Source organism: Felis catus, chromosome D3 (assembly GCF_018350175.1).
Source record: "Felis catus isolate Fca126 chromosome D3, F.catus_Fca126_mat1.0, whole genome shotgun sequence".
In the NCBI taxonomy this organism is placed as follows: Eukaryota; Metazoa; Chordata; class Mammalia; order Carnivora; family Felidae; genus Felis; species Felis catus.
Window position 1 is genome coordinate 78,090,821 of NC_058379.1, and position 14,436 is coordinate 78,105,256.

The window sequence follows — 14,436 nt, forward strand, 5'->3', positions numbered from 1 at the left end:
CTGAAACAGGCTCCAGGCTCTGAGCTGTCAGCCCAGAGCCCGACGCGGGGCTCGAACTCACGGACTGCGAGATCATGACCTGAGCCGAAGTCGGCTGCTTAACCGACTGAGCCAACCAGGCGCCCCTGTAAGACTATTTTAGAATACCGATGTGGTATCTGACTTGACATCTTTTGTAATTTCTCGTGGCTTTTCTTTCTCACTTTGTGTCTCCTGCTAGAAATGCCAGAGTGCTGGGGCTGCTGATTTCACACCGGCCACCTCTCTCTCCCTCCTCCCTCCCTCCCTCCCTCCTCCCTTTCCTCCCTCCCTCCCTCTCCTTCTCCAGCATTGTCCACCTGTCCTCTCCCCCACATGGATAGCTGGGGGTGGGGGATTCCTCCCGGGCACTACCCCCTCCCTTGTCCTGTCTGGGAATAAGAATAAGCAAGAATAAACTCTCCATTTTTTCCCTTCAGCTCTGGCAGGTGGTTTTTTCATATTTGCTTTGACTCCAGGGACGATCAGAGATCCCCAAAAGCTTTAAGCAGAGAAGGGATCTTGTTTTGATTAAAAAAAATTTTTTTTTAAAGTTTATTTATTTTTGAGAGAGAGAGATTGAGAGAGAGAGAGTGCAAGCAGGGGAGGGGCAGAGAAGGAGAGGGAGACACAGACTCGGAAGCAGGCTCCAGGCTCTGAACTGTCAGCACAGAGCCGGATGTGGGGCTCGAACTCACAAACCAGGAGATCGTGACCTGAGCTGAAGTCGACGCTTAACCGATGGAGCCACCCTGGTGCCCCAGATCTTGTTTTTTAAAAATAAAAATCTGCTCCACTCTGGAAGCAGTGTGGACAATGGGTAGAAAGCCTCGAAGAAGGGGCAGGGGAAATTAGCATTAGAGAAAATCAAGCTGGCTGCCTTGTGAAGAGCAGACAGAAGAGGGGTAGGGTGCGGGGGGTGGGGGTGGGGGTGGGGTGCAGGGAGCCCCTGGAGGGGCCCAGGTGAGAGGATGAACCGGTGTAGAGCGAGCCAACAGGTGTCCAGGATGAAAACAGAACGCTTCAGACAGTGCCCGGCTAAGTGTGTTCATCATCATCACCTCTTCCTCTGAGCATCTCAACTTTTAAATCTGGAGGTTTGTTGCTGAAGAGAAATACTTTTATAGGAAAAAAAAAAAAAAAAAGAGGCAGATTGCAAATGCCCAGCATCTGTGATCTCTTCTGATTACTGTCAACCTTTCTTTCTTTTTTTTTTTTTTTAAAGTTTTTATTTATTTTTGAGACAGAGAGAGACAGAGCATGAACAGGGGAGGGTCAGAGAGTGGGAGACACAGAATCTGAAACAGGCTCCAGGCTCTGAGCTGTCGGCACGGAGCCCGACACGGGGCTCGAACTCACGGACCGCGAGATCATGACCTGAGCCGAAGTCGGACGCTTAACCGACTGAGCCACCCAGATGCCCCTTTCTTATCAACCAATAACTAGGTATAATGAACTAAGCGTAGAGTAAGAAGTTTTGGATTATCATGGCCACTGGCTTACTTCTTAGCGCTGCAAATTCAGGCAAATGATAGTAATCTTCAGTTTTGGTTTTCTCCTCTGTGTGTGGAAAAGTGAAAACCTAGTCCACAAAGTTGTTTTAGAGTGGAAGGTCCTTCCCAACATCCCATTAATGGCCAGGGATTTTACTCAACAAATATTTGCTGAGGTCTGCTCATGTGCCTGGTACCATAGGTCTAGGTGCTGGGACCAGGAGAGAACACGCCATATAAGGTGTGAGCTCATGTCAAGTTTGAGTTCAGAAGGGGAACCAGACAATAAACAAGTCGGACAACTAAAGAAAATAGATCTCACGGTAGAGAGTCATATGGAGGGTAGGGGTGGGCAATTTTAGACAGGATTGTCCGCAGCAGGGGGGGGGGGGGGGGGGGGGCTTACCAAGAGAATAGCACTTGTTCTGAGACCTGAATGGCCAGAAGTATCTAGTTATGGAAAAATCAGGAGAAAGCATTCTAGGCAGAGTCCAGGGCGAGGGTAAAGGCTCAGAACCAGGAAGGGATTCGGTGAGTTGGAAGAAGGCTCAACGAGGTGGGTATCAGTGAGATGCATTGGCGGCCCCCTGTTATTCCCAAGGCTCACAAGTCCACTAGGTCAGTGACACAGAGTCCCCCCTGGGGTGCTGTCGGCCGATGGAATTAGGCATGGCTGAGGGTAAGCAAGAATTCCGCCTCCATTTCCACGTCAGTGTGCCGGAGTTGACGTTGTACCTTCTACTAAAGGCAGCAACTATCCCTACAGCCGGCTAAGAATTCTGCTCAAAGTTGTAACACTCAAAGCTTCTGGACACTCCGAACATCTTCTGATTTCTAGTTCCCCTCTCGTTTATCGATCGTGCCGTGTTTTGCCCCTTCTGCCTCTTGTCGACCATGAGGACCAAGAATTTCAGCCCTGCCTCCTCCCATTCCACTGGGCAAATGCTATGGGCCGGATTGTGAATGTGTTATCACTGTTTTTATCCTTTTTTCCTAAGACTGTTTATCCTGAAGGTCCAGGCTTCTTTTGTCTCCTGAGGATAATTAACAAGTCTTTTTTTTTTTTTTTTTTTTTTTTTGCCCCTTTCCCTACTTTTTTTTTTTATAAAGTTTATTTATTTATCGAGAGAGAGAGAGAGAGAGAGAGAGCAGGGAGGGGCAGAGAAGGAGAGAATTCTAAGCAGACTCTGCAGGTCAGCACAGAGTCCAGCTCGGGGCTCGAACCCACCACCTGTGAGATCATGATCAGAGCCAAAACCAAGAGTCGGCCGTTTAACTGAGCCAACCAGGCGCCCCCCCCCACATAATTTTTTTTAATTGCGAAATATAACGCTCATCCAATAAAAGCAATGTACAAATTATTTGCACTTAACTATCTTGTAAAAATATTTCCATGTGTCATAATTTCATAACAAATGAGATTCCATTTTTAATTATTTGCTAATTCATATATATTTTATTTCTTTAACTAGACTGTACACTATTTGAGGTCAGGTATCATCTTTTGAAATTAACTTATTTTTGAGAGAGAGAGAGAGAGAGAGAGAGAGAGAGGCAGAGCACATGAGCAGGGAAGGGGCAGAGAGAGAGAGAGGAGAAAGAGAGAATCCCAAGCAGGCTCTGTACTGACTGCCACTGTGGAACCTGGTGTGGGGCTTGAACTCATGAACCGAGAGACCCTGAGTCAGAAGCTTAACTGACTGAGCCACCCAGGCGCCCCAGGTATCATTTCTTTTTTTTTTTTTTTAATTTTTTTTTAACGTTTATTTATTTTTGAGACAGAGAGAGACACAGCATGAATGGGGGAGGGGCAGAGAGAGAGGGAAACACAGAATCGGAAGCAGGCTCCAGGCTCCGAGCCATCAGCCCAGAGCCCGACGCGGGGCTCGAACTCGCGGACCGCGAGATCATGACCTGGCTGAAGTCAGACGCTTAACCGACTGCGCCACCCAGGCGCCCCAGGTATCATTTCTTAAGTGTTTTTTCATCCTCTCCATTAGTGTAGAAGCTTGTGAAAATGAGGATTTTCAGGCCAGGGCCCCATGGATTGTGAAGCACACTAATAATGTGAGATCAGGTCTGCATTTTAAATCGATCCTGAGGTCATAGTTACACAGATTACACTTAAACAATCATTGTTTTCTACTCACACAAGACTGAATCGCCTTGCTAGCAGTTATTCAATAACCACCTAAAAATCATTTTATCATCAGACGCTCTGGATTCTAATAAACACAGCATTTCCTAATCGTGTCTTGATTAAATCCTCTAAGTCAGTTGAACTTACCAGTTGTTGAAAATCAACAACACAGCGATCCCGACTGATTTCCACTGTCCAATGGATGCTTGTTGAGCCATAACACTGCCTACTTCTCTTCTGGAATCTTCACAGATGAATAAAGCACAAACATGCTTGATGATCGTTATTTGTGATTATCCAGCAAGAACACAGAAAAAAATATATTAATTGGGGGAGGGGGGGAGAGCACGCATCACCATGTGTGCAAACGGGGGAGGAGCAGAGGTAGAGAGAATCCCAAGCAGGCTCCACGCTCAGCACGGGGGAAAGAGGGCTCGATCCCACGACCGTGGGGTCATGACCTGAGCCGAAATCAAGAGTCAGACGCTCAATGGACTGCGCCACCCCGGTCCCCCAAACATAACAACATTTGTAAACCAGAGAGAAGAAAACGAAGCATAGAAACTTTGGGGGATTAAACAAATTTAAAACGCGGTCCAAATTTTACAATGTGCTTATACGTTGCACTAACGAAAATTAAATTTGCTTTTAAGCTCCACCCAAGAATTTATCAAAAACTCATTTGGCCTTGTGAGTGGCAAGCCTGGGGGTGGGACGAAGGGAAGGCATCATACCACAGTCTCCAACTAAGATGTGCATGCCTTCTGTGGCTGACAGGTGTCCTAAACCTGTTCCCTTAGAGGCCATCTCATTTCTTATCTTAACCACACTACCCTGGAGCTTTATTTCTGGCCGCTTGAACCCACTGTCAAGTTTACTAAGGGCCTTTTGGTTTACAAATTGTGCAAATTGCAAATAGGATGAAAGAAAATGTATATACAGAAATTTTTAAAAGGCCCTCGATAAGGGAGATGTGATGGCTTGAGCTGCGTCCCTCAAAAAGATATGCTGAAGTATACGGCCCCCCCATCTCATCATCCCCTACCTCCATCTATGAACGCAAACTTATTGGAAAACAGGGTCTTTGTCGATGGAGTCTCATTAAAATGAGATCTTATTGGAGCGGGGAGGACCCTCAAACAATGACTGATGTCTTTGGAAGAAATTTGGAAAGAAGGCCATGTGAAGACTGAGGCGGAGATTGGAGCGATGTATCTACAAGTAAAGGAAGGTCATTACTGCAGGCGACCACCGGAAGCTGAAAAGACAAGGGAGATTTCCTCCCGTTGAGACCCCAGAGAGAGCACAGCCCTGCCCGTACCAAACCTTGATGTCAGCCTCCAGAATTGTGCGGGGATGAACTATTGTTTTAAGATTTTATTTTATTTGTTTAAAGTAATCTCTACGCTCTGTTCCCAAGACGGTGCTTGGACTCGCGACTCTGAGACCAAGAGCTGCCCGCTCCACTGACAGAGCCCTCCGGGTGCCCATGCTCCCATTGTTTTAAACCCCTCAGTTTGTGGGTGCCACTTTGTCGTGGCAGCCTTAGGACCCTAATATAGGAGAAAATTATAATCGTGCTGAAAAATATCAAGTCTTGCTCCAATAGAATGTGGTCCTATCCTAATCAGGAAATGCGGGAATTTTATTTTTGTATTTTTTTTTATTGGCGGGAGGTTGGCGGGTGGAGAAGGGCAGAGGGAGGGAGGGAGAGAATCTTAAGCAGGCTCCACGCTCAGCACAGAGCCCAACACGGGGCTCGATCCCACGACGCTGGGATCACGGTCTGGGCCGAAATCAAGAGTCAGACACTCAGCGGACTGAGCCACCCGGGCGCCCCATGGAAATGTGGGGATTTTGATGAGACAGGGGTTAATACTGTGACTGTCCTTGTGGACACTACCATCTTGGAGGAGGATGACCACAGCACATATCTTCATGAGTCACAGCGTCACCCCTCTTAGCTCATCTAGTAACAGTGCAGCCAGAGTGAACTGTCTAGAATCTGATCCTATCACCCACGTGCCTAAAACCTTCAGTGGTTCCCCCGTGGCCCCCCCCCCCCCAAATAATACACAGACTCCTGAGGTGGCTTCCGTCTCCACTCGCCTCTCACCCCTTCCTCCTCACACTGTCCTGCAGTCTTTGCCCAGAACATACTTCTTTTCTTTGGCCTCATTGCTTAGCCCATCCCATTTATGCCTCAGTCCCTTTCTACGCAGATGTCCTTTCCGGCCCCATGGCCCTCCGGGGCCGTCCCATAGTCCCCCATAATTTCCGTGGGACCGCCCTGACGCACATCTCGTTGTACCCGCCTGTGTCCTTACCTGTATCACCCTCTAGCCTTTGCTACTCAAAGCGAGGTCCGGGGGACAGGCACTAGGGCATCACCAGAGTTTGTGGAGCTCAGGTAGATTTTCACCATCCGATGTGCATTTTCACCAGAGACTTGGGTGGTTCTCATGCACGTTGGCTTTGTGAGGTGTTGGTTTCTTCAGCATAACCTCCACGGGGGTAGGGAACACTGTCTCCCAGAGCCCAGCACAGTGGCTGTTTAAAGAGAGATGTAACTGATGAATGCATCGGGCCCATTTCCTGTTAACAAGCGTGCCTCGCAGGAAAAAAACAACGACCAAACTAGAAAAAAGCAAGTCTCCTTTTATCGGAATACAGAGACTCAGGTCCTTAGCCTGTATGTATTTGTCACAGCTCTCTTGAAATTCCCCCTCACATCTGTCATATTCTTTGTTTTCCTGTCAAATCCTATTTTCTGCACGAAACACGCGAATGACTGTTCGATTACTAATCATGTTTTCTGTTCTGTTTTGTGTTTTTTTCTTTTTTCTTTTTTCTTTTTTTTTTTAGTAATTAAAAAAAAAAACGCTCTCATGACAACACAGGCATAGCCAGGTTTACACTGTTATTTTTGAACTTGGTCCATGAAAACTGATACCTGGTAATAGCTTTAAAAATGGTCCTCACCGTTCTTTTTTTCCTCCTTCTCCCTCTCCCCTCCCTACCCCAGCCCCTCCCCTCTCCGCCTTTTCTCCCATTCAACAGATAACTGGGTATTCTAATGCTTCCTGATAAGTCTTTGTGATGTCAGTCCCGGGGGTCAAAATACGCTGATATGTTTCTATTTCTCACAAGCTCTCAGTAAATGATACTTCACTTTTCCAGGGAAGTATACAGGTAAGAGAGCCTTGCCACACTCAGCTTCTAATTCCCTTAATAGAATGTTAAATCTGACAGTTTATGAACCATCTCAAATTCAGAATCTTTTTTTTAATGATTTATTTTTGAGAGAGAGAGAGAGACAGCAGGGAAGGGGCAGAGACAGAGGTCGACAGAGGATCTGAAGTGGGCTCTATGTAGATAGCAGAGAGCCAGATGAGGGACTTGAACCCACTAACCCTGAGATCATGATCTGAGCCAAAGTCAGACGCTTGACCAACTGATCCACACACGCGCCCCCAAATCCAGAATCTTGAAAATCCTCCATAAATTGCTGACTTGACCCACCTCTGAAGCCTGTCTCCTCTTAGCTTCTCTCCTCCCTTCCCCTCCCAGCAAGCTGAATTTGCAATTCGCTGAAAGGCACCACTTGCCTAAGGTTTGTACCTAGTAGGGGTCACGTGGCCAACAACCTTTTGTAATGATAATGTTCCAGGACGAGATTGGCACCCTCTCTGTAGGTAAACAACCGTAGGACTGCCTTTTCTTTCGTTGAATGTATTCTCTGCATCTCAGGGTGCACGATGTGGCCAGAAGTTTCCTAATTCATCCAGCCAGAAAGTTAATGGTGTTCCTTAAGTATTCAGACAGTCAAAATGAGCCCTGCGAGAGTCCCCGTGGCTTTGGGCGGTGACAAAACATTTGGAGGCCGCATCTCTGCGGCGCTTCCCAGGTCGGGGGGTAACTCCTCAGTGCGGCCCCCTCTTAACCCTCTGAGTGTTTACCACACTCAAAACTACGTTGTTTAAACTCAGGAGGAGTCTGGTTCCACGATGATAGCCTTGTCTATACTTCTGTAGGACCAAGCCTTGAATAACTAAATACTTGCAGCTTTGCGTTGATCGGGTGATCTCAGGTAAATAAACCAGCTCAAACGCCTACTGGGGCCACATAATGTAAATGGCAAACGCAACAGGGGGGAGCGTGGCGGATGGGAGCTCCCGCCCCAGGTCCAAGGGGGAGAGGCTCCCACACTTCCAGCCAGCTCTGCTCTGCTCTGCTCTGCTGGGAAACGGAGCCCGGGGTTGTCAGAGCTTCGCCTTTTACAAAGGACGCCAGAGATCGGGGATTTTAATGTAATCTCTCAATTTTTAAATGTTGGTAACCACTTCAAATCTTCAGAAGACATTTTGCAAGTCAATACCCTGAACCAAAAGCAAACACTCCTGGGAGCCAGAGAGCCCTAAGTGGCCAATTTGTAACCTCGCCACTGAACAGTGCAGATAATGAAGACCATTCACTTTCAAAACAATAACAACAACAACAACAACAACAACAACCCAAACAACAACAACAACAACCACAACCACCCCAAACCCCCCTCCCGTTCTGGGAAGGCCACCGTGGGTACGAACTCCTGCTCCGTAGGGCCCGGCCCAGGTTCAGATCCTGGCACGACTCTCGGCCAATGTTTTCACGCCTGTAAAGCGGCTTTTCTGGTTAAGAACGACAGTTTCGTAGGGTTGTTCCGGGGACAGAATGAGAAATGGTCTACCGAAGCCCTTATCGTGAATTGGCCCCCAGTACCCTCTCTCCACCCCAAATTACCACTTCTCTTGATAAGAATGGAGTTAACTCCTGGCCCGGGCAAGCATCGTGCAAACAACTTCCTATTCCCCAGATACCTCGTTCCCCCGTCCACAAGGGCACTTGACGGTCTACTCTCCGTGTGTTTCTACGCAGCATCCAGGTGGGAGAAACATGGACCTATCCGGGGGCAATGTGCTCCACACAGACCTGATCCGGGCCGAGAGCTCGTCCCTTTGTCGCCCTACATCGCATCCACACACACCAGCACCCCCACTCAAACCAAAACAGCGTTGGCTTGCTGGCTCCGGGGTTTCAAGCTGGTGCTTTCTCGCACGCCTCTGCCATCCTCTCCCCTGCTATGAAGGTTGTCTCCCTTCCCCTGCCCCGCAACTACCACCCCCCCCCCCCGCCAGTTCCAGCTTTCCTCCCCCCCTCCCCCAACCCCCCGCACTCCTTCCAGGGTTGGCCCGGAGTCTCTAACTGCGGGTTTACGGGAAGCGCCGAGCGCCCGGCCTCCCCACCCCCAGCCTTCCCGCCACGAGAACTTTCCCCTCTCGCGACTCCCGGACTCCCGCCACGACCGCGACCTCGGGCGGGCGCAGCCTCTCGGCCCCGACCCCCCCCCCCCCCCCGCCGGCCCCCGGACCCCGTTCGCGACCGGAGCGATCTGGGGGCGGGGCAGGGTCTCCGCGCCGGGAGCGCTGAGCCCCCCGCCGCGGACCGGCGCCGCCGCGGACCGCGAGCGAGTCCGGGCAGGTCCTCCCCACGCGGCTGCCCTCGGTGGGGGGGGGGGGGGGGGGCGGGGACAGGGGCGGGCGCAGAGTCAAGTTTCGCTACGTCACCGTCCCCGGGAAGTCCCCATAAGAGGAGAGCGCGGGAGCCGGCCGGCGCTCAGACCTGAGAGGTGCGCGCGCCTGTCGTCGCTGGTAGAGTTGGGTCCCGTCGCCCCGGTCCGGCCCGTCCCCCCCCCGCGCGTGCAGCTCGCGTGCCGCCGCCCCGAGGTGTTCGGGGTGGGGGACCGAGAACCCCGGGCTCCTGCGGCACGGTGGCCGGAGGCCGCCGGCGGAGATGCCTGGGAAGAGGACGCGTAAGAGCGCGCAGCCGAGCCCCGCGCGGGCCCCGGCAGGTAGGGAGCAGCTGGGTCCCGCTGAGAACCCGGCCGGGGCCGGGGCCGGGGCGGGGGCCGGGGCCGGGGTCTCGGTCGCGGCGGGCTCAGTCCGTCGGCACGCGGCCTCCGGGTCGGGCAGGTCTGCGCCCCTGCATGTGCTTTGGGGGCGCCTCCAGGAAGCCCTGCGGGGTTTCCCCCGGGACCGTGGAGACGGCGCGGGAGGAAACCCGATTTGGGATGCAGATGGCGGTTTGGGCGGAGGCAGAAAGCCTCTTCTTCGCTTGCTTCGCTTGCTTCGCTTGCTTTGCATCCCCAGTTGCTCAGCCCTGGGGCCGCGGGGAGGAAAAGTGCAAGTGCGGGCGACCATCACGAGGAGAAAGTCATTGTCACGGCAGGTGGGGGCGGGAGAGAGACTCGGGGAGCCTCCAGCGCTTCCTGAGACTAGCCCTCTTCCTCCTGAGGCGAGGACCCTGGAGGTCCCCACTCTGAGTGTGGCCACTCTCCGGCCCCCCAACACAAAACAGCAGTACTTGGCTTGGTACCTTCACGCTCTCCCACAAAGGACTGATGGAGCGCTACAGAGGCCCTGCGAGGACCACTGCGGCCAGGAGCCTAGAAAGTTTTGCTGCTTTGTTAAAAGTGCAACATTTTAACAATCGTTATTATTGCGGGGATGGGATAGGAGAAGAACAGGAGTTGGTCTGCAGTGGTTTTTTATCCATCCACTTTCCCCTCCTCCCCACATATAGCCCCATCAAATAACTTTTCAGAACCCCCCCTACCCCCTCCCCTTCTAAATCTTACCAAACAAGGCAGTCATCTGCCAAGGGGCTGTAGCGAAGAAGGCAGAAAGGCTCTGGGCTCGAAATCCGTCCTACTGCTATTGCATCAGACAATAATGGCCCCCTTTTAAAGTTGGTTTCGCTTTATAGAGCCCCTGAGGCGTGCAAGGGAAGTGGTGATTGACGATACGGCCAAGGCTAACTTGGTACCTTGTTGCTGCCTCTCGGGTCTTGCTTGGGAGGGAAAAAGCTTGGCCTACCCTTTGGGAAGTCCAAGAATTCTCCTGTTTTGGGAAGGCCTAACCTGAGAATAACCTGCCTGCCATTTAACTTCGTTCCCAGTAATAAGGGCCCTCTTAAACTTAATTAGATAGTAATACATTGTTTAATTGAGATATAAGTGACCTGTGACATTGTATTAGCTTTGATGTGGTATATGCATATATCAGATGATGATTTGACATATGTATACATTGTGAAATGATTCCCATAATAGGTTTAGTGAAGATCGCCACTCCACCTAGTTACAATTTTTTTTGTTACTACATTTATAGAAGTGTAATTAATAAAGATTTAGGAAACAACTAGCAGCTATTTCTGCCCCCTTTTTTGGTGAAAGGGATCATTTTTTTTAAACTCTCCTGGTAATCCTTTTTCTTCAATTAATATTTGTTTAATTATAATATCTCACGTTTCAAACGTAGTACACATGTGAGTTAAACGTTATATTTTCTGCTTCACTCATAAAGGCAACAGATTGGTACAAATTTGGTTTGTCAAAAGCACACTTTACACCAATTTATGTATTGGTGTTATTGTATGTTAGCCAATTTGACGATAAATTATATTAAAAAAAATAAGAGATTATTGGCCCCCAAAGAAAAAAAAAGTATAGGAAGATTGTATGAAAAAAAATTGGTTTGTAGGAAGAATTTGATTTACAGTAGAATATAAATTTCTAAGTTATTTTAGAGAATGTGGGCTTAATTTGGATACAAGATTTTATGAGACTTACTAGATTTCAAAGAGTTTTTTTAAATGGGGATGAGAACTCATTTGGATTTGCCTATTAATGAAGGCATAATATGAGCTGTGAATTACTGCCATTTATAAAATAAATCCTACTTGAAAACAACATAAAAAAGTTTAGAATTCCGACTTCTGTTCCCCCAACCAGCCTTAAATGAGAGAGAAAAGGATGACATCATCTGAGGCTGGCAAAGGCTCACTAAACTGCGGTGTGTGACATAAATGTCCCTATTGAAAGAAAGATGACATTTACCTCATCCGGTATGCGTTAAAAAAAAAAAAAGACTTCAAAGTAAAAGTCTTCATTCTTACTGTAACTGTTGTTTTTTTGTTTATGAGTCACACCGTGTTAACATATGTCGCGTGTGTTCTAAGTAACCTTTCTCACGTTCAGAAAATGGGTGTGCTTCGAGCTAAAGTTGACATAAACGCTTCACTGGATGCACACTCAGCTCGCCCCTCGGATGGGGCTCTTGCCGGTTACAGTTTGTCATGTCAGCATGAGTTTGATGGTTTGCTTTCCTTTTCAGAGCCCGAAGTGGAATGTGCCATGCAGCTCCGGAGATTTGGAGACAAACTGAATTTCCGACAGAAGCTTATGAATCTGATATCCAAACTCTTCCGCTCGGGAACCTGACTGCTTTGGGAGCTTTCGAATGAGGAGATGGCTTTGAGATGGAAGGTTCCCCAGTGGATGCAAATTTCATCAGTTAGAAGAGACTGCCTTGTAAGGGAGGTTGTGAGGGAGATCTCACTTGCTTTGGATGCCCTTGGAAACCAGGATGGGATACATCCAAGAGGATTTCTGTCGGGGATTTCCCAGAAGTCATTTTTCTGGGGCTCGGGAGAACGTTATAAGACCACTTTGTTTATTTGTAAAGCAAGAATGGAGGAACTGTGCAACATAAGGAATGAATTACTTATACCTTGAGTTTTTACTTCGAAAATTATTCTGGTATGTGTGCTGAAGGTTGCTGCCCAGGGGTGCTGGCAAACGGATAACGGTGGGCAGGGGCAAGAAAGAGCAATGTTCAGTGTTGGTTTTCACTTTTGGAAGACCGAAAAGTGCTGTATAGTCTTCGGTTTATATATTACCTTGTTAAAAGTAAAGATTTCATTCTGGAAACACGATGTCATGGCGAATGTTGATCCCGTAGGTCACTACAAAATATAGGGTAATTTGAAAGCTTTTTCCTTTTGACTCGAAATGTATTGCTTCTGTTCGGATGACCCTTCATTGAATTATGTTCCTCTGAATCTTCACTGGAAAGTCTGTACTTGGGAAGAAACGTGATAGAGATGTTATATGGTGCCAGTAAGATTCTTACCGGTTAGAATGTTACAACATTGGGGCGCCTGGGTGGCGCAGTCGGTTAAGCGTCCGACTTCAGCCAGGTCACGATCTCGCGGTCCGTGAGTTCGAGCCCCGCGTCGGGCTCTGGGCTGATGGCTCAGAGCCTGGAGCCTGTTTCCGATTCTGTGTCTCCCTCTCTCTCTGCCCCTCCCCCATTCATGCTCTGTCTCTCTCTGTCCCAAAAATAAATACAAAAACGTTGAAAAAAAAATTCAATTAGAATGTTACAACATAAAGAACGTGGGAATTTGCATACTGAGAAATAATGGGGGAGAAAAGCAATTTAGGCTTTCTACTGCTGTAATTAAAACTTAGTGAAACAAAAATTCTCAAGTAACTTGATAGGAAAATGAATGTATTTCTAAAGAAGTTTTGAAAATCTGTAAGTTGCCTTTTCTCATACTAGTCAGTGTACCTCTTGCAAGAAGTGGTCCTTTAAAAGAAATTAAGCATGTTTTACATAGGATATACTTTTTTAAAAAAAGAATGGATTGCTCATCCAGAATGGAAATTTCATCTATATGTGTAATTTGCATTATAATAATATGTAAGTTCATGAAATATGAAATAATATGTAGGTTCATCTATATGTGAAATTTGCATTATAATAATATGTAGGTTCATGAAAGGTATCATGAATTCCCCCCTTTTATCGTTAGAAGGCCAGACTACCGACAAAGCCCCCAAATACATAAAAAAGAAATAATAATGTCATGATTGAATTTCAGCAAGAATGATCTTATTTATTTTACCTATTTATAATTAAAATATTTTGTTCCGTTTCAAAGCGTATTCGTTAAAGTTACATTTTTAGATTATGAGACCAGGCTTTCCATAAGTACTTGAACAGTAAGAATGTTTTCATGATAGGCTGTAGTCACTTTAGATGAAAAATTACCTCAGTATCTGTTTTTCTGCAGTGTTACTTAAGGCTGTTAGTTTATTTCGTGGCAACGATGTTTTTTGATCTGTCTGGAGGCAGATCTTTTGCCCTATGGATATTTATGGTCTGTAATTGTATTTATACAGGTAAAACTTTATACTGTAGCTGTAAACTATTAAAGATTATCACCAGTCTTGGCTGCGTGTTTACTTCGGTCACGTAAGCTGCCGAATGTTCGTTACGAAACCAAAATCGTTTCACCGATTTCCGTCTGCAGGCACATGGCTGATCACCGCCTCCTGGGTTCCAGCTCTGGGGCAGGAGTGGAAAACACGGGGACGTTTAGCATGACTTCTGCTGTCAAGGGACTTACGGTTTAACTGGCAGAGGAGATAGCGGAAAAAGAAGATATTCGTGCCAGGCGCGGGTCTCGAGTGCCCTCGCAGTACTGCCTGGAGAGTGATTTATTTAAAGGAGCCTTCAGAGATGTGGGACCTCATTAGAGACCCGGGGAGCCCTCCTTGGCCGCCCTGGGGCCTCTGCCTTGGCAGTTTCCTTTTAGATGGCCTCACGCTTCACCCTTCCTCCGCCCCCACCCCGAGCAGCAAGTATTGCTTCATCCGAAGCCAGTCGTGTGCAGAAGTAGGTGTCACTCGAGTGCCCTTCCAGTGTGAGTGAGAACTCCAAAGATCCTCCTAATTTGTAGCTTCCAACTGGATGGCGTCTTCCTGCTGAAAGTGTGGAATGTGTATGGCCTCCCTGAGCTGGGGAGGGAGAGAGGAGGGGCTTCAGGAGGAGGGTGACCACGGGAGAGGGAGAGGGTGACAGCCAGCCGGGGACCTGGGGGGGGGGGGATGAAGGGCTG

General features: G+C 48.2%; 1 protein-coding gene and 1 long non-coding RNA gene across 2 annotated transcripts; one reads left to right on the top strand and one right to left on the bottom strand.

The window, feature by feature from the left end:
- Positions 1 to 710: 710 nt before the first annotated feature.
- On the bottom strand, positions 711 to 10,441 carry LOC109493486. Its single transcript, XR_006588464.1, has 4 exons — positions 10,328 to 10,441; positions 5,979 to 6,201; positions 3,799 to 3,923; positions 711 to 1,136 (listed from the first exon to the last, which is right to left on the bottom strand). It is a non-coding gene; the product is annotated as an uncharacterized LOC109493486 (long non-coding RNA).
- Positions 9,288 to 13,765, top strand: PMAIP1 (phorbol-12-myristate-13-acetate-induced protein 1). The gene is made up of 2 exons (XM_023242053.2): positions 9,288 to 9,541; positions 11,865 to 13,765. The coding sequence occupies exons 1-2, from the start codon at positions 9,484 to 9,486 to the stop codon at positions 11,969 to 11,971; spliced, it is 165 nt and encodes a 54-aa protein (XP_023097821.1). The 5' UTR covers positions 9,288 to 9,483; the 3' UTR covers positions 11,972 to 13,765.
- The last annotated feature ends 671 nt before the right edge of the window (positions 13,766 to 14,436 follow it).